Source organism: Solea solea, chromosome 7, assembly GCF_958295425.1.
Source record: "Solea solea chromosome 7, fSolSol10.1, whole genome shotgun sequence".
NCBI classification, from domain to species: Eukaryota; Metazoa; Chordata; class Actinopteri; order Pleuronectiformes; family Soleidae; genus Solea; species Solea solea.
This window is the reverse complement of record NC_081140.1, coordinates 28448069-28475322: the sequence shown is the minus strand read 5'-3', so window position 1 is coordinate 28475322 and position 27254 is coordinate 28448069. Positions and strand designations below refer to the sequence as shown.

The 27254-nt window shown below is 39.1% G+C and overlaps 1 protein-coding gene across 2 annotated transcripts; it reads left to right on the top strand.

The window, feature by feature from the left end:
- Window positions 1-10: 10 nt before the first annotated feature.
- Window positions 11-27129, top strand: taok1a (TAO kinase 1a). 2 transcript variants are annotated; one of them, XM_058633586.1, is made up of 20 exons: window positions 11-322; window positions 7960-8210; window positions 9398-9469; window positions 9567-9668; window positions 11452-11497; window positions 12210-12306; window positions 12415-12528; window positions 13360-13451; window positions 13555-13648; window positions 15071-15152; window positions 15238-15405; window positions 15514-15714; window positions 15798-15929; window positions 16934-17170; window positions 18225-18353; window positions 18473-18676; window positions 19564-19803; window positions 20826-21038; window positions 21707-21889; window positions 23774-27129. In XM_058633586.1, the coding sequence occupies exons 2-20, from the start codon at window positions 8079-8081 to the stop codon at window positions 24320-24322; spliced, it is 3087 nt and encodes a 1028-aa protein (XP_058489569.1). In that variant the 5' UTR covers window positions 11-322; window positions 7960-8078; the 3' UTR covers window positions 24323-27129. The 2 variants fall into 2 exon arrangements, with proteins under 2 accessions (XP_058489569.1, XP_058489568.1); XM_058633585.1 differs by having other exon boundaries at window positions 11-514.
- Window positions 27130-27254: the final 125 nt, after the last annotated feature.

The window sequence follows — 27254 nt, the reverse complement described above, 5'->3', positions numbered from 1 at the left end:
CAGAGAGAGTTTAGTGCAACAGGCAGGGCGGAACTGCTGTTCCCTGTTTCGACGGAAGACCGAGTGGAGTTACAGTAAATAAAGTAGAGAACATGCCGCCGTGCTAGGTGAAACTAGCCCGTTTTGGTAGCAACATCGCGGCGTGTTAACGGGTGTTTGCGGACTCGGGTTTGAACTTCCCTCACTTCATTCCCCGCGACGTTATTTTTGACGAAGGGAGGCGGCGGCGACGGAGCTCGCGCTCGGCAGCCATCTTTGGAGCTGCCTGCTGCTGCTGCTGGGAGTGGGATTCGACTCTTCTGGCTCCCCAGTGACTTCAAGGGTGGGGATTTTAAGCTACAGTCCTTATCTAAACTCTGTGCCGCAGTCGAGTGACAGCACTCGGAAACGAGTGGATTCCGTTCGCAGAGCTGTCGGACGTGGAATGAGACGGGAGGGACACTTTTACGGTCCCAAAGTGTTGTGAATTTAACGACATTATCCGCGGCGCTGAACGCTGGCCTGTCAGAGGAGGGTGAGTTTCGGCTAAGTGGCTAAGCTAACTTAGCAAACATCACACAGGATAGCCTGCTAATCCAGCACTTTGCTATTTAACAATTGGCGTAAACAAAGTTTCATCCGCACATTTATTCAACTCCTCACCTTCACGTCATAAATGTACTAAATGTTATGGCTGAGGTTGTTTCATCATATGACACGTAACTTAGCTTAGCTAGCGTTAACTTTGGCTTTTTTTTGATAAACTTTATTTAAACCTCAAATAACAAACAATCCGAGCTCATTTCAAAATCAAATACAACTATCTGCCTTGGTTTGTGTATTAAAAGAACCAAAAACAAAACAGAAACAACGCATTGCGATTTAAATAAGGGGGAAAAAAATATATACAGAAATATAAGCATGCACAATAATTAGGAAAAACAACCCACAGGGTAGGGCCTGACTATGTGGCCAAAAAGGATGTCAGTCTATATACATGAATGTCAGATATTTAAAGGCTAGTTCAAACCAATTACTTGTGATTTTAAATGTATTATTGGCAAAAAAACAACAACAACAATCATATCAAACAGAGAAACATTTCACATGTCAATGGTAAAACATTCTAACATAACATAAACCTTATATCAAGGTATATTATTGGTCAGTACTTTAAGTGGTATTTAAGAAATGTATGTTGTACAGGCCTCTTTAGTAAATTAATGATTTCCTAACCTTAAACAAGTTTTGAAATGATTTCTTGAAGAGTTTTAGCTCATTCTTCATATGGATCAAACTCTTTTATATAAAAATACAAGTTCACAAATTACTTATTATGAGGAACTAAGTCCCACTTACCAAACTTAATTTCCCTTTAAGTCATGTTAGGGCTTTGGTTGGAAAGTTTCTAGTGTGACAACTGGAACATTTCTTTGAAATTGGGATATAAATATATCAGGAACTCCTTGTATGATGACATTTTGGTTACAACTCCATGGCACACTATCACGGTATGATATTTATTACGACTTTGTCCACTCGTCTTTGATGAGATGTACTGCTAGTCTGATTCTGGAGGCTCTGTTTAAGTTAAGCTTTTGACTCTCAGTAGAGAGCTGGTAATAGTTGTACTAGTATGTGATTTGCAATCCTGGATCATTCACTCCTGTTACTACCGGCTAATGCCAGCACTAATGGCGTTTTTCCATTATACTGTTCTAGCAATACTCGGTTTGGTATCAGGCATATTATTTTTCATTACTTCATAATACCTCCTCATCGTGGGCGGGGTCGCCATTGCACCGCCGTGACGTTGTTTTATATGCGACACAAACACACAAACTACTGACTTGTAAAGCAGTTGTTTTGGGTGTAACTGAATCATTAGAATCAGTTGATTACAAAGATTTGTTCAGTACTCCCTGCATGACCGGAGCACAGACCCTGTCTGACACAGTCACTGAACTGAGATACGACTAAACAGAACTGATCTACAGTTTGGCATTGTTTTGCTTTGATTCTTGTGTCGGACCGTCAGTCTGTCGGCTTCACATTTTAGTATTGGCACTTGGAACCTTGCCAGAGCAGGTACCAAAAAGGTACCAGGTATTATCCCTAATGGAAAAGCAATAAAAACAGAGTAGAGTAGTGCTAGAACTTTACAATGGAAAACCTACAGCCAACCATTAGTCAACACCCGCGTTACCAGCAGCTTGTATGTTCTACCATATTTTCAAAACGCACCAGATTGTCCTACTTGTTCACTCCAGAGCTGTCACTTTTTATTCAAAATGTGATGTTATTTCTTAGGTGGGATGTAAACTTCCCATTCTAACTGTGCTCATGATGCAGGCTGCCATTTCATAAGCATATGTAAGGTTGCCTACCACAACATATGAAGGTGGAGAGACACAGTGTGCACGGAATATTCCTTATATACACTGTGTAGTTCCCACTTCTCTCCACTCTGCCTCACTGTGGAGGAAACAAAATTACCTTTACGTTGATACGGTCACATGTCCACAACCGTGTCCACACACTGTTCTCATGTTATCATGAAATCGACAATACTGTTTACGTCTGTAGTTGGAAAGTAACAACTTTCCTTAAATCCCTCACAGTGCTGTGTGTAATCCACCTGGTGTTGTAACTGCAGTGTGGTGTTATTTAGCCACAGGTAACACAGGATAAGACGCAGCATGTAAGGCTGAACAGGTTCTTCAGACGCTCTTTAAAATTGTCAGAGCAACAACACAACTGCATTCTTTTTTGTGTTTACCTGTTCCAACTAGACACCGTACCATTACAGTGATCAAAATAATTGTGATTCAAGTTACTGTTGTGATCACTATGAGATTATACTTTGCATTAATGGAAATGGTCTTCTGTCTATGCTTCACCTTCATTTGGTTCACTGATTAACAGTTTTCAACATTTTCTCTTTTTTCCCCCAAAATTTTTCAATTGTATTGATTTTTTTCAATCACATAATAATGAGAATGATGAGAATTAACTATGTGTTTGCATTAACGGTGTAACAACAACAGTGCTATGAATACGATAGATTTACTGTGACACAAATATAACAGAAGTGCTATTAACTGTGAAAGTAGCAGTATTCATATGTCGTGGAATTCCATGTCGGTTGGTGTGGTTCCCTTGAGGTTTCCAGAAAAGCCCCCGTACTTGGAAATTCCAAGTCTCGACTACAAAAGGAATGCTCCATTATTATTATTATTATTATTATAGCTGAAATTATGATAGCTCTGCTAGTTATGGGACAATATATGATATTATCATGATAAAAAGTACTTAGAATACGTCAATCATGATGAATTTTTGTTCGTGAATGGAGAAAAACGTTCATATTTCACGTGTGTGACTTGAAAATCCTGTCTAGCTCACCATCATAGTATATTTTTTACATGTGCCTGTGCATGACTGATATGATATCAGTAAATTAATCATTTTTTAAATCAAAAATATGTACTCTATTTAATGTCGTGAATCTCGATTATTTTTGGTCAGATCGTGACAGAAACACAGTTTTTTCCTTCTATGAACTTGGGGCGGGAATCAATGGAGTGACATCACTGATGATTTAAAATTTGAATTTCCTAGAAGTCGTGACATTTTTTCATCCTTGTGTCATCTTTAAAAAAAAAAAAAAAAAAATGGCATCCAAAAAAAATGCAACTCACACATGCCTGAAAGCGTGCCATTGTTGTTAAGTCAAGGGAGACAGATAATCACTAGTCAGTGCTCACCACTGGGCCCAGTCCTACCTCCTCATAGCTGTGCGAACAGGAAATGCAGCGCAGTGAGGACATACATTGGGAATTCCAGCCCTCCAGCTTTGTTGACCTGTCCTGCTGCATTCTTGTTGATGTTGTGTGTGTGTGTGTAGTGTGTTTTTGGCCGGGACGTGGCGTGTTTTATGAAGGTATCAGCTATCATCACTCACTTCTCTCCTCACTTGTCCATAGTTGGAAAATGCCATCATGAGATGCGACAACAAAGCTCATTCAAGAGCAACAATGTGACGAACAATGGCAATAAAGAGAACACAGTCAGTCCCTCATGGTTATGAGGTTTGATTTCAGGGCCGTGGCTGCGTCCGTGTGGAATAGTCAGTTGTTCAGTGTTGTTGTGAGACAAAAGATGTCAGCTTCAGACTGGGGGTGGTGGTGGGGGGATGTTTCTCCCGGCCGACGAAAGAAGTCTTGTGACTCTAGCGTCAGCCCCTGCATCTGTTTGCAGCAGATCATCTGAGCCGCAGCATGTACTCAGTCAACTCAGCCCTCACTTATCTTTTACAGTCGACAATCTGTGACCAACAGCAGTGGTGTTCCAGAACAAATCATTTAATAGGCAGCACATGGGGTTAAAAAATAATGTCAGCCTTGTTGTGGGTTGGCGGACTTTAACCTATGTTTTGTAGATTTAAAAGAAGGTGTTATAATTTAAAAACAAGGTCACTCGGAGAGCACAGACCTCTGGAAAAGGCTCGTAATAGGGGTGGGAATCTTTAGTTACCTCATGATTTGTATTTAAAGATCCATCATGAAATATTCAAATGTATTTATCCAATCCAACTTTATTTGTAAAGCACTTTAAAACAACCACAGTGGACCAAAGGGCTGTACAGAATTAGGGTTGTAACTAAGGATTATGTTCATAATCGATTAATCTGTCGATTGTTTAGTTGATTAATGGAGAACTCGTTTGGACCATAAAATGTCATAAAATGTCTTGTTTTGTGCAAAAACCGAAAATGATTTAATTTTAATGATTTCTTTGTCATACGGAGCAAATAAACCAGAAAAAATGATTAATTGATGATCAAAATAGTTGACGATTCATTTAGTAAATGAATGAAAATCTGAATAAAAGACTCATAAGCTCACACTTGACAATAAAATACATATAAAAACAACATATAAACTAAATTTAAAGACCCAAAACATGGGTAAAAGTAGCAGTCATACAATAAAACACACTCAAAACAAAATAACTAAAAACAGAAAATAAAATAAAAATAATGTCAACAATTTATTTCTATATTTCTTTCAGTATTTTAGGGCTGGAACAGATGATGAATTTCCTTAAAATGCAGAAAATGTTGATCAGTGTTTCCAAAACCCCCCAAAATCATATATATTTTTTTTTTTACCAAAATGATTCCGTTTTAAGGATTTCTTTATTATATGAAGCAAAGAAGCCAGGAAATATTCACATTTAAGAAGCTGAACAATCTAAAAACTACTATCAAACAACAATTTTATCATCAAAATAGTCGATGGTTAATTTAGTCATCAATTAAAAATTTATTGATCGTCATTACACCAAGTTAAAGCTGCTTTAAAGCATTCCCAGTGGTTAAAAACCTGTAAAAACCAGATATTAAATGTGTTTTTTTAGATGGGTATTCTGTAAATTAGGTGTAATCTCGTCACCATCAACAAGAACTACAAATACACAGATAATTTGCACTGAAATTAGATTTTGGGATTGTGGGTCGTTTGATGAGAAAAGTGTTTTTCCTCACGAGATGTGAGTGAATCACACTGGGCAGATTAACGTGGACCATGTTTGGTATGTTTGAGGACTGTGTTTACCCAGTAACTTTCAGGTTTAACGAGTCGTCACTGTCACTGGAATGTTTTCAGTCTGCTCAGGCGTCTGTCTCACTGAAGCAGTGTGTCGTTACCTTGGTTTCTTTGTTCAGGCTGCGTCTTTGTGTCCTCATTACCTCTATCTGTCCACATACCAGTGTGTGAAGGTGTGAGGAGAGGTTGTTAGGACACAGTCCACTGGTTTCTCTGACTGTAGCCACAGTAACTATGGAAACCAGTCCAGCCTTAGACTCTGCTGCTGCAGATGAGGACAAACCGATAGACTGAAGTTGTTCTTACGTGTCAGGGCTGATTAATCGTTTCCTATTTTTACGTATTTAATATTCTTAAATGTGAATATTTTCTGGTTTCTTTGCTTCATATAACAAAGAAATCATTGAAACTGAATAATTTTTGGTTTGTAAAAAAACAAAAAAAAATTACAAACGAGAGAAAACGAGACATATGAGATCATCGTCAGTTCGAGGTTTGATCATTTTTCAACGTTTTCTGACTATTTGTACAACAAGCAAATGGCCAAATAATTGATAAAATAATGGGCAGGTGATCAATTCAATCACAATTAATCACTGTTGGAACTGCGTGTTGGATGGCACTGTTTAGCCCTTTTCTCACTAAAATTAGGTCGTGGAAAAAGAAAACAACAATCAAGTGGACAATTTTAAGGCACTAATAAAATAAAGTACAATTAATATGAAAGTACTAAGTAGGGCTGCAAGGAAAGATTATTGTGCGCTTAATCCGTTTATAATTTCTTGTATAATAGTTTAGCTGTTTGGTCCATGAAATGTCAGAAGTTTCCCCAAACCTGTTAAACGATGATGCACTCAAATAATTTTTTTCCCATAAACCAAAACATTTCAGTTTCATTGATTCCTTTGTTCTATGGGGCAAAGAAACCAGAAAATATTCACATTGAAGTAGCCGAAAAGTCTGAAAACTGGTTTTGATTATGATGAAAAAAACACTCAAATTGATTAATAGATTATCAAAATAGTTAATCGATGAATACTTGCAGCCTTAGCATTGAGTGCTGTTCCCAATTGTCAAAAAGTAATTTTCAGGAAAAATGTTTATGCCAATAAATTAGCTTTGTGCCAAAAAAATACGCTGGAATTCGCAGCACTGCCATAAATAAAGCAGACGAAGAAGAAGAATTTAGTGGCTTCACCTGTATCTTGTGTGTCCTCTCAGTAGTGCAGTACCTGCCTCAGCTGACTCAGCATCACATACTCTTGCGTAATCCCGCTTTGTTGGCCCGACTGTCCTCAGGCATGCGGAAGCGGCTTGTTTAGTGATATATCAGTCACATTTCTACAGATTTACCCTGATTAAGTCACCTGCCGAGCAAACCGTTGAACGGTTATGTGATTAATGGACAGGCAGGCGTTTCTTTGAATGAATAGAACAGTGACTTTTTGCCCTTGTCATCATCTCTGATGTCACATTTTACATCAAAGAAATTTAGCATAGAATAGAATAGACACTTCATTGTCGCCTTAGGGCGATTGACCACACTGCCAAGGTATGAAACAAAGGCCAACACAAAGTATGTACCTGTCCAATCAATGTTAGTATTTCACATAGACCAGACATGAAGGCTGACATATAGAATCCTGAACACTTAAACACTCTTAAACATTCCCATCGCAGCACCAGCAGTGCACAGAGGCCTTTGTAAAATCAGGGGAATAAATAAACACATGAAACCTAAATGTTCCCATAAAACATCTCATGAATGGAGGAGGAAATCCAGATAACTAAAAACTATTAGTGACCTTAAATCAAATGAATATTTCTGTAAGGCGGGGCTTTATAAATGTTTTTATAAATAATGTCTGGATATAGTTTCTCAATGAGCGAGAGTGATAATACACTGTAAATACACTCTAAAATGGAATAAAATCTACTGTTTATGTTTAAGTTACTGTTTAAAATACATTTGTTATTACCTTTCATTTCAGATCATATCGGCTTCATTGTTTTGGCTTTTTTAAATGTTAAATGAAGGATATTTACATGTGTTAGAAACAATGACATTGACTGTAAATATGGTCAAAGTCTGCTGTAACACAAATAATTGTGTGTGTTTTTTAAAGATGTATTTTTTGTCTATTCCATGTTGTATGTATGTATGTATGTATGTATGTTTTCAATATAATAAATATGATGATTATCAATGCAACAGCCTTTAAAACCAGGAAAAGTCTCACAGATATGGACCATATATTGTCTCATGTCACCATTAATAGATATAATATCCATATAATGACCAGTTTTAATATGTAACAATATAATGAGTTTGTCGGACTCATATTTTCCTCTCCTTGTACGTTTTTTATAGCTCTGAACACGCATGAGACCGCTGTCCTGCAGATGAGCCACCGGTGGGGGCTTTCGAGTCGCTGTCGCAGACCCAGATAGTTACTGGCGGCAGCGGCATCGCCCCCACAACTCCACATTATGCCCAACAGCACTCGGGCGGGGAGCCTGAAGGACCCCGATATAGCCGAACTCTTCTTCAAGGAGGACCCGGAGAAGCTCTTCACAGATCTGCGTGAGATTGGACATGGCAGCTTTGGTGCTGTATACTTCGTGAGTATTTTCACTGTGTTGGATTCAAACGTAAGGACGTGTTCATTCTAAAACCTGAACTGTGTCCTTGTTCATTTCAGTGAGGCTCACTGTGTTCTCATGCATACAATTCTGATATTCCTGGCTCAATTATTCAGCAGTTGGCAAACTGTATCACATGATACAGGCAAGATTCAGTGGTTATCTCTACATCATGGTCACAGAGGATTAAGTACGTGATGCCATGATAACCTCACTAATAATAGATCTCCATGGATATATGGAAACAGCTCATTATTTGGCAGTCAGTTTCTTGGTGGATTTATTGAATGGTTCATTGTTTGGCAGTCAGTCTGTTAGATTGTGTTTAGAACAGCTCATTATTTTGCAGGCAGTCCCTTTTGGATGTCTGGAATAGCTCATCATTTGGCAGTCAGACACTTTGTGGATTTTGAGAGCAGCTCACTATTCTGCAATCAGTCTGTTAGATTGTGTTTAGGAAAGCTCATTATTTTGCAGACAGTCCCTTGGTGGATGTCTGGAATAGCTCATCATTTGGCAGTCAGAGACTTGGTGCATATTTAGAACAGCTCACTATTCGGCAGTCAGTCTGTTTGGTCATCATTTTGCAGGCAGTCCCTTGGTGAATGTCTGGAATAGCTCATTAAGTGGCAGTCAGTCTGTTGGTGGATGTATAGAACAGCTCACGATTTGGCAGTTAGTTTATTTGTGAACATATCAAACAGCTCATTTTTGGGCAGGCAGACTCTTGGTGGATGTATAGTTAAGTTCATTATTTGACAGACCGTCTCCTTGTGGATGTATAGTACAGCTGATTAGTTGGTGTCTTGGTGGGTGTTTAGAACGGCGCACTATTTGGCAGTCAGTCTGTTTGGTTTATGTTTAGAACAGCTCATCATTGTGCAGGCATTCTCTTGGTGGATGTATAGAACAGCTCACTATTTGGCAGCCAATTTGTGAATGTTTGGCCTTATGTAGTCTTTTTTAATCTGAGTCCAAAATCCGTATTTGGGACATAATCTTAATCTACATCCCCAGATGATTTAATTCTAATGAGCTCCTTTGTGTAGGGAAAAAACTAATATATTAACATTTTAATAAGCTTTATAGAGAGGTAAAATATAATTGGTACATTTATGGAATGAATATAATGACCGTCACCTAAATGTAATGTGTTTATTATTCAGGCCCAAGATGCACGGACAAACGAGGTGGTGGCCATCAAGAAGATGTCCTACAGTGGGAAGCAGTCTACTGAGGTACGATGGCTTTTTACTGCCCGACATCATGTTAATGTGACATTTTTACAGCTCTTTAATGTTGTTGTGTGTATTGATGCAATTCCTGTTTTCACAGAAATGGCAAGATATAATCAAGGAGGTGAAATTCCTGCAGAGGATACAACATCCCAACAGCATTGAGTACAAAGGATGTTACCTGAGAGAGCACACGGCCTGGGTGAGGAAAACGTATCAGCACGAATCATACATACTTTAATTACATATTTTGTATTGTGGAATGTTAAAATAGGCTTGATCAAGTGATATTACTTAAACAGAGAACAATAGTCAGCAACAGTAGGTCTGAGAAAAACTGACCCATTTATTATTAAACAATGGATTACATACATTTTAACCTTCAACATAAGAATATTGGATTTTTAAAGTACCAAGTGCTAATGGGGGGGGGGGGTCAGAGCAATCGTGTTTCACAGGGAACAGCGTGTCTTCAGAGAACACCCCCCTTGTTTTCACTATTTTGGATTATTTTATGATATAAAGCTAAAAGAGAGAAGAGAGCAATATGTAACCTCCCCCTCTTATTTCTTTTACAGACGACATAGATAGACATGTGTGGTACTAATAATAAGTCTGTCAGTGGAACAGCAGGAAAGATGACGGCGTTCCATTATATATGCTCATTGTAAACATTTGAGCTAGGTTATAGTGAAGTTTAAAAGACGGACCGGGAAGAAGTAAATGAAGAGTGAAGTAGAAAATAATTTGTTTGGTTAAAGCTGAAGCGAGCAACTTCACAAATGCAGGATCTATAACATCCCCCTTTATGAAAAGAAAGTGATGCTTTCATAAAAGTTTTTAAACGTGTTTGATTTTGAGTACTGTGGAAAAAGACCTATACGAGTCTTGTGCAGTCTTATTATTATTATTATTATTATATTGTAATCTGATGGAATTATAAGGATGGGACCTTTTTTCGACAAGACGACCGACAAACGGCACAGGCTCACCTTGACAAAAAAATTGTCAATGTCAATGTTGGGGGGCAGAGCTTGTGGGATTTTCATGTGTATTTATGAATTGCATTTTGTCTTTCAATTTATTACATTGCCTTTTCAAATAAACATTATAAAGTGCGCTACACAAAAGAAGATGGCATCTCACCCAGTCAAGATCCTGCACACTGATGGACACTTAACGAGCGCAGGTTCAAAAACATGAGCCTACCTCTGCATCCCTGCCACATCTGTGCCAGTGGAGAGAGTTTCTCTGCCGTGGGATTAATAGAGAGAATTAACTCGTCTTCTTTCCAAAACATGTGGACATGCTTGTGTTCTATGAAATGGTTAGAGATGCACGGCTGGCGGTTACACCCGCAGTCACCGCAGATAATCCGCGAAGTGGGTGGATTGCGTGCGGGCGGGTTCGTTTGAAATAAATAATACGTAGGTTAACATATTGACTAGATCTAAAATGAGGCAGAAATTAGTTAACATTTCCATAACAGCATATTATGTTTATCAGACTGCTACTACAATGAATGATGATCGGGTGGATGGCGGTTGCGAGTATTATTTATTGAAAAAAACGTTGCTGCGGGTGGATTATTGATATTTAGCAGTGGGTGCGCATGACATTACAGCTCATCCGTGCATCTCTTTCAGCTATTTAACTCGCACTGCTGTTTGATTTTATTTGTGATTAGATCAGCGTGATTGATCTCTTTTTGTTTTCATTTAGTTGTTGGTCACTGCTTTTATGTTAATATTGGAGATTACAGCCATGTTTTTGAGCCTAAAATGAAATAGTACAGTGTAGAATATTTTCCACCCTCCATGCTGCTGCTTTATTAAAAAAAATAATCCCTATGGAATTATGAGGTAAATAGAGAGTCCTACCAATAGTCAGAGATTACGACCGTGCAGTGATGCCCTCTGATTACAAAAGTTGGAAAATAAAAACAACAAGTTAACACAGAGAACTCTTTCTTCGTCTGATTGCAGCTGGTGATGGAGTACTGTCTTGGCTCCGCCTCAGATTTGTTAGAAGGTGAGTGACATGTATTTGAACTCGTGGTTTTTACATGACAGAATTCCGTCTACCGTGGGAAAAAGTGGTCTGGAAATGGTGTGGAATTAAGTGAATGTCTTTTGAAAAGTTTTTAATTAGGGATGGCCTGATCCGATACCAATTATATCAGATTTAAGACTCATTATGATCACTCATGAGTGAAGTTGGGGGAGTTCTAACAGGATGCTCATCTGCAGAAATGCCAGACAAGTGTGTTTTTAATGTGTGACTTGTTAAAAATGCTGCTATGTTGGCAATATATTCATATTTGTATATGACACAGTGTCTTTAAAACAACATTTTCAGTTAATATATTATGAAAGTTCATTATGTCTACTGATTGAACTTTATTTATTTTCTTGGTTCATTTTTTAGACAATAAGTTTTCTTTTACCTTGCTAACCAGTTTCAGCATGTATCTTCTGCCTTCCTCAGAACTGTCATCTGATGTTAGGTGGTGACGTGCCTTATCAGCTGTTATGGAGGCGTGATCTTCCTGTCAAATATGACGGATCGATCACGCCTCCTGCTGTACTAAGGAAAACTTGCTATTGTCTAAAAAAAACAAAAAACCAACTATTTTCAGTTAATTCTCATATATTCCTGCGAATAATTTCTGGAAATTTACTGATGCATGTTAATTTTGTTCTTGATTCATCATCTCTGTGTGGTCGTTGTTTCCCCCGCCTAGTTCACAAGAAACCTCTGCAAGAAGTTGAAATAGCTGCAATTACCCATGGTGCTCTGCAGGGGTTGGCTTACCTTCACTCCCACAACATGATTCATAGGTGAGAGTCTCCAGAGTTCAGGAACATGCTGGCACACAAAGCACTTGTGCCCTCAGGTGGTCCGTCTCCTGCGTGGAGTGGTAATATTTCTTCTCCTGCCGTTGACAGAGATATCAAAGCAGGAAACGTCTTGCTGACAGAGCCGGGGCAGGTCAAACTGGCAGACTTTGGTTCTGCCTCCATTGCCTGTCCCGCCAACTCCTTTGTGGGGACTCCATATTGGTATGTTAACGCCTCTGTGTTGTATGTGTTCAGAAGGTAAATGAATCTTCTAATTTGTCGATTATTTTCCTCGTTTAATCAAGTACTTGTTTCTATATTTGCTGGGATGAGTTGTTGAATATTTGGGGCAGCCCATGGCCTTGTGTAAAAGGAACTTGTCTTCTAACTGGAGGGTTGCCGGTTCAAATCCCAGACTGGTCAAGGGCTTGGGTACCTTTTATAAGTAAGGTAGAGATGAGAGGGTTGTGTCAGGAAGGGCACCTGGTGAAGACCTCTAGAGAGGGAGAAGAAGAAAATAACGAGGTGCATTCAATGACTCTGGTAAATGTCATCACTTTTACGGGATCTGCTGCTTGTTTAGCTTCAAGGAGCAGCTACAAGATGCATTGAAGAAACAAAATCACTTCTGCAAAAACACAAAGTCCGCGAACTGTCATTGGAGTAGAAAGACTTTTCTTTCAATACAGAATTGAGTTTTGTATGTTTTTAATATAATTACGAAAGGTCACATAACTGATCGACTTCTCATAAAAATTGGATATTCATTCCCGTCCCTAATATGTATGAAAATGTTGAAAAATGTGGATCAGTATTTCATATATTTGGAAATGATCATGATCTCAAATGTCTTGTTTCGTTCACAAAATTGAAACTGAAACTGAAATTATTCAGTTTTAATGATTTCTTTGTTTTATGGAGCAAAGAAGACAGAAAAAAAAAATCAGATTTTAGAAGCTGAGAAACAGAACGCTTGTTGCTCGTATTCAATGAATAATGAATGAATCACTGCAGCCCTAATTCAAGGTCATTCATGTGTGTGCGTTTTCTCAGGATGGCCCCAGAGGTCATTTTAGCCATGGACGAGGGTCAGTATGATGGAAAGGTGGACATTTGGTCTTTGGGAATCACCTGCATTGAATTAGGTAAAGTCACCATATGTAAACATATATGTATATTTATATATAAATATACATTTACTTCATAATAAAACTAATCTTTTGTTGTAATCTGTCTCTTTGCTCATAGCTGAGAGGAAGCCTCCACTGTTCAACATGAATGCAATGAGTGCCTTATACCATATAGCACAGAATGAGAGCCCCATGCTGCAGTCCAGTGAATGGTGAGTTCAGAATGACCTATTTTTAAACTTTTAAAGACGGGGCAATATATGGATCTAATATCTATATGGTGACATGACATAAGATCTGGTCTGGATTTTGGATATTGTTGTATCATGATGAAGTATCTGTCATGACATTTCCTTGTTTTCAAGGCTGTTGCATTGATAATTATCACATTTATTATATTATGTATATTTTATACTGATTAAAAAATGCATGGAATTGACAAAATCATGTTTTGAAAGTCACTTATAGCAGAATTTTTCCTCAATGTGATTGTTTGTAACACGTAATTGTCCTTAATTTAACGAAATAAAGCAGGTATTCTCTGAGATGAAATCATAAACAGTGTATTTACAGTGTGTTGTCACACACACTTTTCATGAGTCCAGAGAAACAACCTGTGTGCAGCTTTATATCCACATAAATCTCCTATATCAGGATATAAACTCTAAATATACGCAGATTATTAAACAGACATATAGCCCTGACTTATATCATGATAGATATTTGTATCAATTGATATAATATATATTTTTTTCCCATTCCGCCAAGCCTTATCGACAGATATTCATCTGCTGTGACATGAGTATGAAAAATATGTTAATTTCACTATAGAAGACACTAAATGCAGGGGGAAAAAATGAAGATATCGGTCATCGGCCCAAGCATTGGCTCCTGATATATCAGCAAAAAGTCCAATATTGTTCATCCCTGCTTGTCAGACTTGCATTTCATCTTTGTTGTTACCATGACAACCCTAATGTAAAGGCCACAGTAGTTCCCTGATGTGTTTGGAAAGAGAGGAGTCAGCAGATGATGTCCTCTATTTGTTGCAATCTGCACTCTCACCTCTAGATGTCACCAATTGTTACACACTGGACCTTTTTAAGAAATGATTTAAAACCAGAAAGTTCTCAAACTTTTTCTGTTGGGTCGGCCCCCCTTTGGAGGAAGACTCTCACAAAATTGTAACAATGTGTATAACATTTATTGAATTAATAAAATGTTTCACTTTCAATAATCTGTTCCAAATAAACATATTGTTTTGAGACACAACACACAGAGGTCTTTCTTCATATCCTTCCTCATTCGCTGTGAATCTAAGACTGCGATATGCGTCTTGGGTTTCGGTCGATGAGTTTGGCTGACGTTGGCTTGTTGTTTGTTTCCGAAACATTGCACAGTTTTGTTTTTGCCCCTTTCAAAAACTTCTCCATTATCCAAACCTTGTCACCAGTGTAGATTTGGTTGTGGTACGTCACTTAAATGAGTCCGGGTCACAGCGAGACCAAAAGTTCCGCCTGCTAAACTTAGTTAGGACTTGTAAAAAAACAGAACTCGTGCCCCCCCAGGGGGGCCCGCCCCACAGTTTGAAAAAGGCTGCCATAAAGTAACATCTTCTCTCGTCTCTATTTCAGGACTGATTATTTCCGAAACTTTGTAGATTCTTGTCTCCAGAAATTTCCCCAGGACAGACCGAACTCGGAAGAGCTGTTAAAGGTACGATTTAAAACTAGCTAAGACAGACTTAGTCGTATGTTACGGTTTGTTTTTAAACAATGTGTTTTCTGTATCCTTCGTCCAGCATGCCTTTGTCCAGCGTGAACGACCAGAATCAGTTTTAATGGACCTGATAAACCGGACCAAAGATGCCGTGCGGGAGCTGGACAATCTGCAGTATCGTAAAATGAAGAAGATCTTGTTTCAGGAAGCCCACAATGGTCCCACGAATGAAGCACAAGACGAAGAGGAGGTGCGTCATGTGTCAGTCAGTATAACATCGTAGAAACCTGTGCTGTGGTTAGAGAGTCTTGTTTGTAACCTTGTTCCTCTCTGTGCTACATGTCTGTGTTCTTTTTAGGAGCCAGAACACAATGTGAGCAGGACGGGTACTGTGAACAGTGTGGGCAGCAACCAGTCCATCCCCAGTATGTCCATCAGTGCCAGCTCCCAGAGCAGCTCCGTCAACAGTCTGACAGATGCAGGCGACGACAAGAGCGAGGTGGGCATCGAGGGAGACCACACGGTCATGTCCAACAGCTCCGTCATTCACCTCAAACCGGTAAGAAGTTCTGACAACCACGTCTCAACTCACTGACAGAACATCAGATTATGAAACGTTCAAATTCTTGTGATTGTTTCCAGGAGCAAGAGACATACAATCCAGAGACGGAACCACATGCTAACCGGCCAACTGAGCCACAGTCGCCACCCGCACACACTCCGCGGCCAAAACGAAACCGCGAACACTTCGCCACCATACGCACAGCATCAGTGGTAACTGCTCAGTTTTTGTATTTGCAGATTAAATAAGAATGGAGCTGCAACTCATGAGTGTTTTCATAATCGATTCATCTGTCGATTATTCTTCTCAATTATTGATTCGTTTTTAGATCCATAAAAATCTCAGAAAACGTGGAAGTGTTGATCGCTGTTGGGCATGGGGATATTAGATTATTCTCTTTATTATAAAAGGATTAGACAGTTTCTGTGACTATTAGTAATGTATTTCTTTCTACGCCAACTTCTACCTAATTTGTGGTGCATCTGTTACCACAAGGTGGCAGCAGAAATTTACGAGGTTTCTTGAATACATCTCGTCATCTGCTCCCATTAGCTCAACACGCAATGACCCCTGCATTACTTTCAGGTTAGAATATGCAAATAACATTTTTGCTACAAATGCCAGTCCCTTATTAATGTTTTCTAAAGTTCAGAATGATATTTTCAGACATCTTATTTTGTCTATAAAACCAAAAATATTCCACATTCACATTTTAGAACCTGAAACATTAGAGAACTTGGTTTAATTTGTTAAACAAAATGATTGATGATCAAAATAGTTTAGTTTTGAGCATCAGAAGACATTATTGAATGATTTTAGGTAACAATTAATGATTAAATTAATTGTCAACTATTTTGATAATCAATTTATTGATCATTGAACAAGTTTTTTTGGCTTTTCATCTTAAATGTGAATATTTTCTGGTTTCTTTGCTTCATATAACAAAGAAATGACTAAAACTAAAAAAATCATTTTTTAAGAACATATTTTTGAGGTTTGACAAACACTGATCAACGTTTTATAAACCTTTTTATGGACCAAACGATTAATCAACAGATCAATTATGAAAATAATCTTTAGTTGCAGTTTTAAATTTAAGCTTGGAAGTATTTTTCCATTTTTTGGCGGACCTCACTTAAAAATCATTCATATTGTTACCTCACATTTCTACTGTTTTCCTCACAAACTCACTCCCGTGTCGTCTTCTGTTCACCAGCTCACTCGGCAGATTAAGGAGCACGAGCAGGACTCTGAGCTACGAGAGCAGATCTTAGGCTACAAGCGCATGAGACGGCAGCACCAGAAACAGCTGATGGCCCTGGAGAACAAGCTAAAGGCCGAGATGGACGAGCACCGGCTGCGTCTGGACAAGGAGCTGGAGAACCAGAGGAACAGCTTTGCCCAGGAGATGGAGAAACTCATCAAGAAGCACCAGGCGTCCATGGAGAAAGATGTATGATTTTCTCTCATCTATCTCCTCCTTATAGATTAGGGCTCACTAAAGGGTGGACTCCGGTCCAGATTTGGCCTTGGATCTCTTTCTTTGAATCATTATAAAATGTAAGACCAATCATATCATTGAATTGGAGCCACAGTAGATATAACACGTCTACGTCACATGATCACAGCAGTCGCGCTGCTTATACTTTTCTCGTCTATTTTTTACCAATCATGTTCGTTTCACATCAACTTAAACGAAGGAAATTATCTGTTGTCGCAGTTTCAACATTGCTGTGTGTTGCATATGCCACAAATCCAACAATTCCTGTTTCAGAGTAAAAGCACTTTAGTGTTTCAGTTTCCTAAATCCATTCTTTTGTTTAAAAAAACAAATTATTGTGGAATATTTTTAGGACTGACAGATTTGCAGCTTCACACTGAAGATTCCTGGTATTTCTTTCTTTCAGAGCAGTATTTAAACATTTTATGACATTATCAAAGACAATCAGATAATCAGAGAAAAGTAACCTCACCTGGTTTGATCTGAGAAGGCAAATATGTACGGCACAGTTTTAATCAAAACACGAGTAAATAAAGATTAAGATTGACTTAATTTGGTATAAGTAGGTTATTTTTTAACTTAATGTTATTAATGTAAATCTTTATTTTTTAATTACATTTAGTTTGATTAATTTAAATGTTTATCTTTGAACTTACTATAGTATAATTCATTTACAATAACTCGTGAAGGTATTTTTATATTTGCATTTAGAGTGATTTATCAGGTAAAGGCATTTTTGTAACCCATTCACGTCAAATTTGCAATATTACTTTTTAATGAACTATTATTAAATTATACTTAATTTGATTTGAATTTCTTGTTGACTACACACAAACATATTTAAATACACAGTAGATCAAACTTAAACAGCTGCACTTCCAATCCAATCTTCGGCTTGAGTACATTTCCTCTGGACCTTTAATTGACGACCTCTGCTCTCGATTGACCATTAACTCGTGTTTTAACAAAGATCAAACTGATGTATTTTGCGTTTTTTCTCCATCAGGCAAAAACTGTGAGCAACGATGAAAAGAAGTTCCAGCAGCACATCCTGAGTCAACAGAAGAAGGAACTCAACAGCTTCTTAGAATCACAAAAACGGGAGTACAAACTTCGCAAGGAACAACTCAAAGAGGTAAATAAGTTCATTTTTGTTCTTGCTCTAGAAGTTCTCCTTCCCACTGACTCGCTGCTAGCAAACAAACCTGCTCTCAGTGCGATTTAAATCCGTGACTAGTAATATTTCCTCCTTAGGAGCTGAATGAAAATCAGTCGACACCTAAGAAGGAGAAGCAGGAATGGTTGTCCAAGCAGAAGGAGAACTTCCAGCACTTCCAGGCAGAGGAGGAGGCAAACCTGCAGCGCAGACAGAGACAGTATCTGGAGCTGGAGTGTCGCAGGTTCAAACGGAGGATCTTGATGTCTCGCCACAATGTCGAGCAGGACTTGGTGCGAGAGGTCAGTCGTCTCTGCCACGCACAGAAGCTGGGTTTCATGTTAAATCACTATCACACTTAATTTGTGCCTTTTTCCACATGGAAACACAACTTTTACCGCTTCAGTGCTCCCAAAACGCTGGTTCCTTGTGAACAAGAAGCTGATACAATATAACGCGTTACACCTGAATTAGCTTTAGTTAAGAGGAAGAAGAAAACAACATCAATACCATGGAGTAGTTGTCCCTTTTTGGTAGCTTTTACTTCTGTTCCCTTTACAAACTCGACACTAAAAGAAAAAAATAAGGTGCTAAATAAAAATAAAATAAGTAAAAAGGTTAATGTGACAAACATTCATGGGTATTTAGATGTTAACAACTGGAAGATGAGAAAGTGAGAAAGAGATGTGAAATGAAGCATGAATTTGTAAAGCTTTAAAAAATGAAGATGACCAAGAAGAAATGCCGATCGTAGCAGAAGCTGATTAAAAAAACTGTTTGTTGCTGTAAATAAGGAATATTTATTAAAATCAAGAAACTTCACTGTCATTGTGCTGCAGTGCAGAAACAACAAAAGTAGTAAGGCAACCCTGAGTTATGAAGCAAAACAATTGAGGTACAAGGCAAACCTGGAAAAATTCTTAAACACATTTACAGTTTTAATATACAAGACCAACATCACAGAATGGTCTGAGACTGATGTGCAGCACTGTGTATATCGTAAAAAAGAGATTAAACATTACTAATCAAAGAAGAAAGTGAGTGGAAAATGATTCCCACGGCCCCTGGTTTTTTGACCAGTGGAAAATGTGGTATTACAAATGCTGATTAGCTATTAAACAACTAAAATTGCTTTCTATTGCCGACGGTCTCATCTCTTTTCATGTCTCGGCGTTTCAAAAATAAACAGGAGCTGAACAAGCGTCAGACCCAGAAGGACCTGGAACATGCCATGCTCCTGCGGCACCACGAGTCCATGCAGGAGCTGGAGTTCCGCCAGCTCAACACCATCCAGCGGACGAGAGCCGAGCTGATCCGCCTGCAGCACCAGACCGAGCTCACCAACCAGCAGGAGTACAACAAGAGGAGGGAGAGGGAGCTGCGGCGCAAACACGTCATGGAGGTCCGCCAACAGCCCAAGAGCCTCAAGGTCAGAGCCTCCAAATCTGTCAATATGGAAGCGAAATGCTCATTTAATGATAACTGTAGATCTGTCTAACAAGCAGACATATTGTTTATCGCATAAAAGCATTGATTCATGCAATTACTTACAGAGAGACTCAGGCAGATTTTTGCCTCTTTTTTTTTTAAATAAACAGCATCAACAGTGACATTTCCTTCTCAGAAACTTGACTTTGTATTCAAAGGTTAAGTTGAAAAATTTAGTTTTTTTGATGACCTGTTTCAACTAACAATTATTTTCATAATCGATTAACCTGTGAACGATTTTCTTGATTAATCAATTAATAGTTTTGGTCCATTAAATCTCAGAAACTGTCAGATGTCTCTAAATTTTGTTGCTATATTCAGAATTAAAACGTTAGCTATGGATGGAGAAAATGAAGGATTATTTTCCTGATTAATTGATTTAATTGTTTGGTTGATAAAACATCAGAAAATGTTGGTCAGTGATTCCTAAACCTCGAAATGATGATCTCAAATGTCTTGTTATTGTCCACAAACCAAAATGATTCCGTTTGAATGATTTCTTTCTTTATGGAGCAAAGAAACTAGAAAATATTCACATTTAAGAAGCTGAATAATGAGAGAAACTGGAAAATATTCACATTTAAGAAGCTGAAAAATCATTAAATAACCAAAAAAGATTAATTTCATGTATTTATACTATTGTTATTTCTAAGATACAAATTACACTAGAGTGCAGACAAAGAGTTGGAGAAAGTTTTGTTTGTTAATTATTATTATATTATATCAAATGGAGGAAAATAAGAAATTTAGTCAAACAAATTGGCCTAAAAATGTCATATTTTGGCCATCTGATAATCTAAAGACTGTCACTGGAAAGAAAAACACATTTTAGTCAACCTCTGGTTTGGCCGTTTGTATGTGATTGTTACCGTCTTAACACAGAAAACACAGGTCCTTTTTTTACTATGAAATACAGAGAAAAATAAATACACAACTAAATCCAGCGTTTTCTGTGCACTGCAGTCCAAAGAGCTACAGATCAAGAAGCAGTTCCAGGACACATGTAAGATCCAGACCCGACAGTACAAAGCACTGAGGAACCACCTGCTGGAGACAACGCCAAAGTCCGAGCACAAGGCCGTCCTCAAGCGTCTGAAGCAGGAGCAGCATCGTAAACTGGCCATCCTGGCTGAGCAGTACGACCACTCCATCAACGAGATGCTCTCCACTCAGGCGGTAAGTCACTGCACTGCATGTCCAAGACAACTCTGCTTCTGACACAGGATTTTAAAGCCACAAAAACAAGAGTTTGAAAACGCTGCTCGATCATTTTTAATTTGAAAACACCTTTTCACCGATTTAGGAAAATCTGGAAGAGATTTTTTCAAATTTAAATACAAATCTTTATCCACATCAACCTGTTATCGCTAATGTATTACGACAGTTGTAAAATCACAACACACTAAAAATAAACTTTAAAAGTGTATTCTACTTTAAAAATATGTTTTATTACTTCTATCTAGCCCTAAACCTTGTCACTAAAACAAAATGTAATATAAAAATGTGTATTTTATTGTCTAAGATTAACTATGTAAATGAAAGAACATGACAATATGTATTCATTATATATGATTAACTACTAAAAACGAAATCATTTTTTGCGGTAAGTTTTAACACTTTGCACGAGCACGGAACAAATCTCAAACTCATTGAAAGCTTTATTTGCACTTACTTTAAGGAACATAATTCCTTGCTCTTACCTTTCAGTGTTATTGTTTTATAGTAAAGTACAGTATTAATATTGGTACTTTAAATCTGGAATGTAGAAGTTTGGATGTAGCCGCCTTAAAATTGTCAAGAAAGACACTGAAGATGTTTTTTTTTGACTGTGTCGCCGTCTGCAGCTCCGTCTGGACGAGACTCAGGAGGCTCAGTGTCAGTCTCTGAGAATGCAGCTGCAGCAGGAGCTGGAGTTGCTCAACGCCTACCAGAGCAAGATCAAGATGCAGACGGACGCCCAGCACGAACGCGAGAAGAAGGACCTGGAGCAGAGGGTGTCGCTGAGGAGAGCCCTGCTGGAACAGAAGGTCCATTTACTCACTCTTTACTCACATGATGATAGAAAGAAACCTCAGTCTTCTCAGTTATTGTGGTTTTACGTGACCTGTTTGCAATGACCCAGCATATAGTCTAATTTGGTTAAAAAAAACATTAAAATATGTGTGTGTGCTAATTATTGAACAGTATTTGTTCTCCTGCTGCAATCTGGTTTGTTTTCTTACCTCAGTGGGAATCATGTGCACAGATGTAGACACAGAAATAGAATCTGGACGCAGACCAAAACAACCACACAGTGACCTTTTTTTTAGAGAAGGTGGTCTTAGTTCTAAATCCCTAAATAAACCCCACTCGCAGGGTTTTTTTTGGGACATGTGGTGTGACCTCGCCCTGACATAACAACCAGGTGAACTCTGAAAGTGTAGAAGCCTGCTGAGAGAAGGAGAGAAAACTACAAGAAACTACATTTACACTTTACCATCTGTAATCATCGAGGCCTGGCACACGTGAAACTTCTTCAAAACGACAATGAGAAAGTTTAAGTTTCCGTGTGGATAGGGCTTTGGTGTTTTTACTGATATCTATTTGCCGATACTCTGATTTCACGTTGATATTATTGTGTTAACCTAATTATCACCTCTCGCTGATCTACAGCCACAATCATGCAGAAAATCTCTAAGAAAGAAATGAATTATATATAAATGATTAGGTCATTAAAGGTAGGGTTGGTGATCCTGGAAAAACTGTTGGAGCAGGCTACATTAGATTCAGAAGTCCAAGCCCCTTTTCTAATGGTCCCAGCTTGCCTCGCCTCGCCTCGGCACGGCACAGTTTAGGTTGGTTTTCCACTGCAAAAATACGGCTACATGAGACTGCGGTGACTTCATTTTAACACACGAGTCGTGACACACACACACACACACACACAGACGAGTGACTGGTGACATGTAAAGCAGTTGTTTTCAGTGTAACTGAATCATGTTCATTAAAACAAAAAATGTGTTCAGTACTTCCTCGGAGCACAGACTCTGTCTGATACAGTCACTGCACTGCTGTTCACTGCTCCAGACTCCTCTGTTTGTTTCCCTGGTAAATGTTGGAGTTGAACCCACGTTTTTTAGGATTTTTAAGTCTTTTTAACTGATCTACAGTTCGGCGTTGTTCGCCTTGATTCTTGTGACGACACTCTGACCATTCAGTGGCCGGCAGTCTGACGATGTCACGCATAGTGCCTACTTGACTCATTTGGAACCTCGCCAGAGCAGGTACTAAAAAAAGTACCTGGTACCAGGTACTCTGCTAGTGGAATCGCAACTTAACCGTGCTGAGGCGAGGCGGTGGGAATGCGCCATAAGCCACGCCTCCAGAGCACAGGAACGCACAACGAACACAGGTTCACGAGCACTGACAACGTCACCGAAAAGTACAGAAAGTTACAGATACTGTGCAGTTTTTTGGAGACTTGTTCAATTGACAACGTGGTGATGAAAAACAATAAATGCATAGAGTGAACTTACCTGTCCAGGAGAAACAGCACCACCATGGCATCACTTTGCAGTCCTGTCTGTCGCCACCGTTCGAACACAGCACTGATGTTCTCTCTGTCAGCCTTTTCCTCGGCTGTAGCTTTCCCCAAAAGCCGTCTTTTGTTTACAACCAACACCTGTTGTTGGCACCTTTTTCCTGCCACAACATCATAACGACTGTCTTGTTGGATTTAGCAAGCTAGCATAAGCTCTGGTGTCGTCTTCTGAGCATGTACAAGAAGTGCATGAAGAGGGTTACACGCCATTATTTACTGCCATCTTCTTGGCGTTGTTCTTTTGTAGTTGGTCCAGAAGAACGGGTTTAGTTACCCTTTAAAAAAGGATCCTATATTTGAAAATGTCATTGATTTAATTTTTCCTCCACAGATTGAGGAGGAGATGATGTCACTGCAGAACGAGCGCTTGGAAAGAATCCGGAGTCTTCTGGAACGCCAGGCTCGGGAAGTCGAGGCGTTCGACTCGGAGAGCATGCGACTGGGCTTCAGCAACATGGTGCTATCAAACATGTCCCCCGAGGCCCTCAGCCACAGCTTCCCGGGGGGTTCTGGGAGTTGGAGTCATCACCATCATCAACACCATCACCACCACCAACACGCCTCACCTGGAAGCTCGCAGGGTTCACACTGGAGTGGCAGCGGGAGTGGCTCCGGCTCCAGCCACCACCTCCACTATCACTCCAGTCCTGGAGGGGCATCTATGCAGCAGAGCTGGGGGCCAAGCGTGCAGGGAAGCGGGGGGCCGCCGCCGTGGGGTCACCCCATGTCCCGCAGCAGCGTCAGCAGCAGCGGTGGCGTTCAGAACAGCCCCCAGGCGATGGGGCGGACACCGTCGGGAGGACGCGGCGAGCAGGGCATGAGCAGGAGCACCAGTGTTACCTCTCAGATTTCTAACGGCTCACACCTCTCCTACACATAAACCCACCTGTCAGCCGTGGAGTGGAAGAGTCCGTGAAAACATGGCAGAACAGAGAGGCGTTTGCTCTGCTGCTGCCGCCGCCGCTCGGGGATTCTCTCTCTCCGTCTCGCCCGTGTACAGATGTGGATAAACGTGCGGTTAAATAAATTAATGTTGCTCAGGTCAAACGGGCTGGAGGAAAAATAACAAGGCACAGCCCGTCCTCACAGCAGTTTATCGCTACACACACACACACACACACACACACACAGACCCTGACGTCGGACGGCTGTCACTTTTTTTCCCCCAAAAAAACAAAGAAATGCGATCAAATGTATAACGACCTGCGTCGGCGGATGTTTGTGTCGCTGTCGCAGCTGCAGCTGACGCCCTCGTATATGATGTGCTAGGTGAACTCACCTGCGCCCTCTGCTGGATTTTGTGACGAAAAGTGACGGCCCGTGTACGCAAGTGTGAACACGCGCAATGATAAAAGCTCCCGTTATTTTCTTTTAATTTACAGCTCTTTCTTTCTCTCATTTTGCACACAAAGTCACACAATCACAGTTTAAACACCGGCCTGTTCTCCTGCGGTAGTTTAAAAACATACGAAAACATGATTTTATTTGTTTCTGCTGTTGTGAATCCAGCCTGCTGTCATGGTCATTTCTTTTAATCCTGCAGTTTTATTTCACCTGGTTTCCCTAAAAAAAACACTTTGAGGAGGCGTACGCTTTACTACTGCAGTGCCTTTTAACAAAGTCATCAAAGTCGGATATTTGTATTTTACCGTGTGTTCGTACGTGTGTGTGTTTAGTTTGATTTGATCTGTTGTTAAAGCAGTGGAGTTTAAGTCGGGAGTAAAGATATCACAAACTCAACAAACCCCTTTTTTTAAACTATGAAGCTGCTGACGACGCATTTGTGCTCGCTAATTTTAAAGCAATTTTTAAAAAAAATCACAATTGAGAAACAGCCCGTTTAACATGACTCGGCTAAAATGCTAATGCAGATTATTTTTATTTACGTTTTTTATAGTCTGTAAATGGTGAAACATGCGATATACAGTATAGGATTTTACATTTTTATCTTATCGTATTGGTTCATCGCGAATTATTAGTCTCATTGTCCGACTCATGACCTTGTTGATTTTTATTAGTGCCTTTTAGTTTTTTTTTTTTGTTTTTTTTTTTAAACCCGCTGCCTTTCATTAAAGCACTTTAGACAGCTTTAAGTATGTGTTCAAACAAATAATTTGGCACACCGGTCGTTTATTTTTTTCTGAGGAGCCATTTTGTGTTTATGCCACTTCTCTCTGCGACTTTTGCTGTGTTTTTAAATGTGTGTGTGAGAACGAGCTGCTACCGTTTTGTCGTCTCTTTTTGAAGACAAAACGCAGACTTTCTTGAAATATTTAAGCCACAGTTTTATTAGTGTTAAAGAGACAAGAGTCAGACAGTCTGTGCAGGCGAGGAGTAAGCATATGGAGGTGTTTTAGTGCCACGTTGTTGAGCGCACACAAGTCCATGTTTAGTTTATTTATGAGAATGTCCATTAGCTCTGCCCTAAAACATGGCTTTCTGGGTTCCAGTTTTAAAATGTACATTAAATACTCAAAGATGTGGGCGGTGTCGAAGAGTTTGACAACCAATCATATGTGAATTAAAAAAACAGCTGGGCACTAAAATACCTCCATACATGGTAACCATCATGACCATGCAGCAGGCGGGGCACCATGAAAAAAATAAAACACTGTTTTAAAATAAGACTGCGGCAAAGTTTAAAAAAAACAAAACACACACAACAGGTTAAAATGGAGTTTTAAAAGTTGTGTCTGAGCAGATTATGAGTGAAAACATGATGACGTCATCACAGCAGCTGAAAGTAAAATGGAGTCGCGCAGGGAAAAAGGCAACAAGCACTTAGGTTTATTCCTTTGATCACTGTAAACTGAAAATTGATCGTTGTAATGTCACCTTCTCTGGTAGATGAAAACGTCATTTGAGGAAAAAATGTTTTTAAAGGGATAGTTCAGGGTATTTTGCAATTATCCACATAGAAAATCTAGCACCAAACAAAATGGCTGCCTGACCGAATCATAAACTACAGCAAATCTTAACATTGTTCTTAATTTCCTTAGTTTGGCCTTTGACATGTTTGCTGTGCAAATCTGGTTCAGGTTCTCCCGCTTCTGACTTTAATCTGGCTTTAATCTGGCTGTCGACTGACTGCACAAGTACCTCACTCACTCGCTCCTGCTTCAGAAATCCCCAAACTATCCCTTTAAGGCTGTTTCTCACCAGAGGATTAGAGCGACCTGTGAATTATTTCTGGAAACAAAATTTTTTATTTGAAAAAAAAAAGACAGAATACTGACCTTTTTTTCTCTCAGAATTCTAGTTTAATCTCAAAAATTAAGGTTTTTTTATTTGTTCATTTAATCTCAGAGTTCTGACTTTAATCTCTGAAATCTGAGTTGTTTTTTTTTTCTCCATATTTTAGAGATTAAAGGCAGAAGACTGAGAGAAAAAGTGATAAATCTTAAATCTCTGACCTTGTTTTTACTCAGAACTCTGAGATTAAAGCCTGAATTCCAAGTTTGTTTGTTCTTTTTCTCTCAGAATTCTGCCTTTAATCTCTGAAATCAGGCTTTAAAAAAAATCTGAGGTTTTAAAACAGATTTATGGGGGGAAAAATAAAATTTCAGAAATTTCAAATTCTGAGGACAAAGGTTTTTTTCACTCAGAATTTTTTTAATCTCTGACTTTTTGTTTAGTTTTACAAAAAATAAATAAAAATTCCCATTTCTGTGGAAGCGCCACATGAAATGACAATCTGCGTCACATTTCAGGACATAGTTCGTAAATGCTGGGGTCTCCATTATAAATGAATGGGTGGGATTTCTGTCCGTGTGTGTGTCTGTCTGTCCTATAGAGTATATACATTATATCAT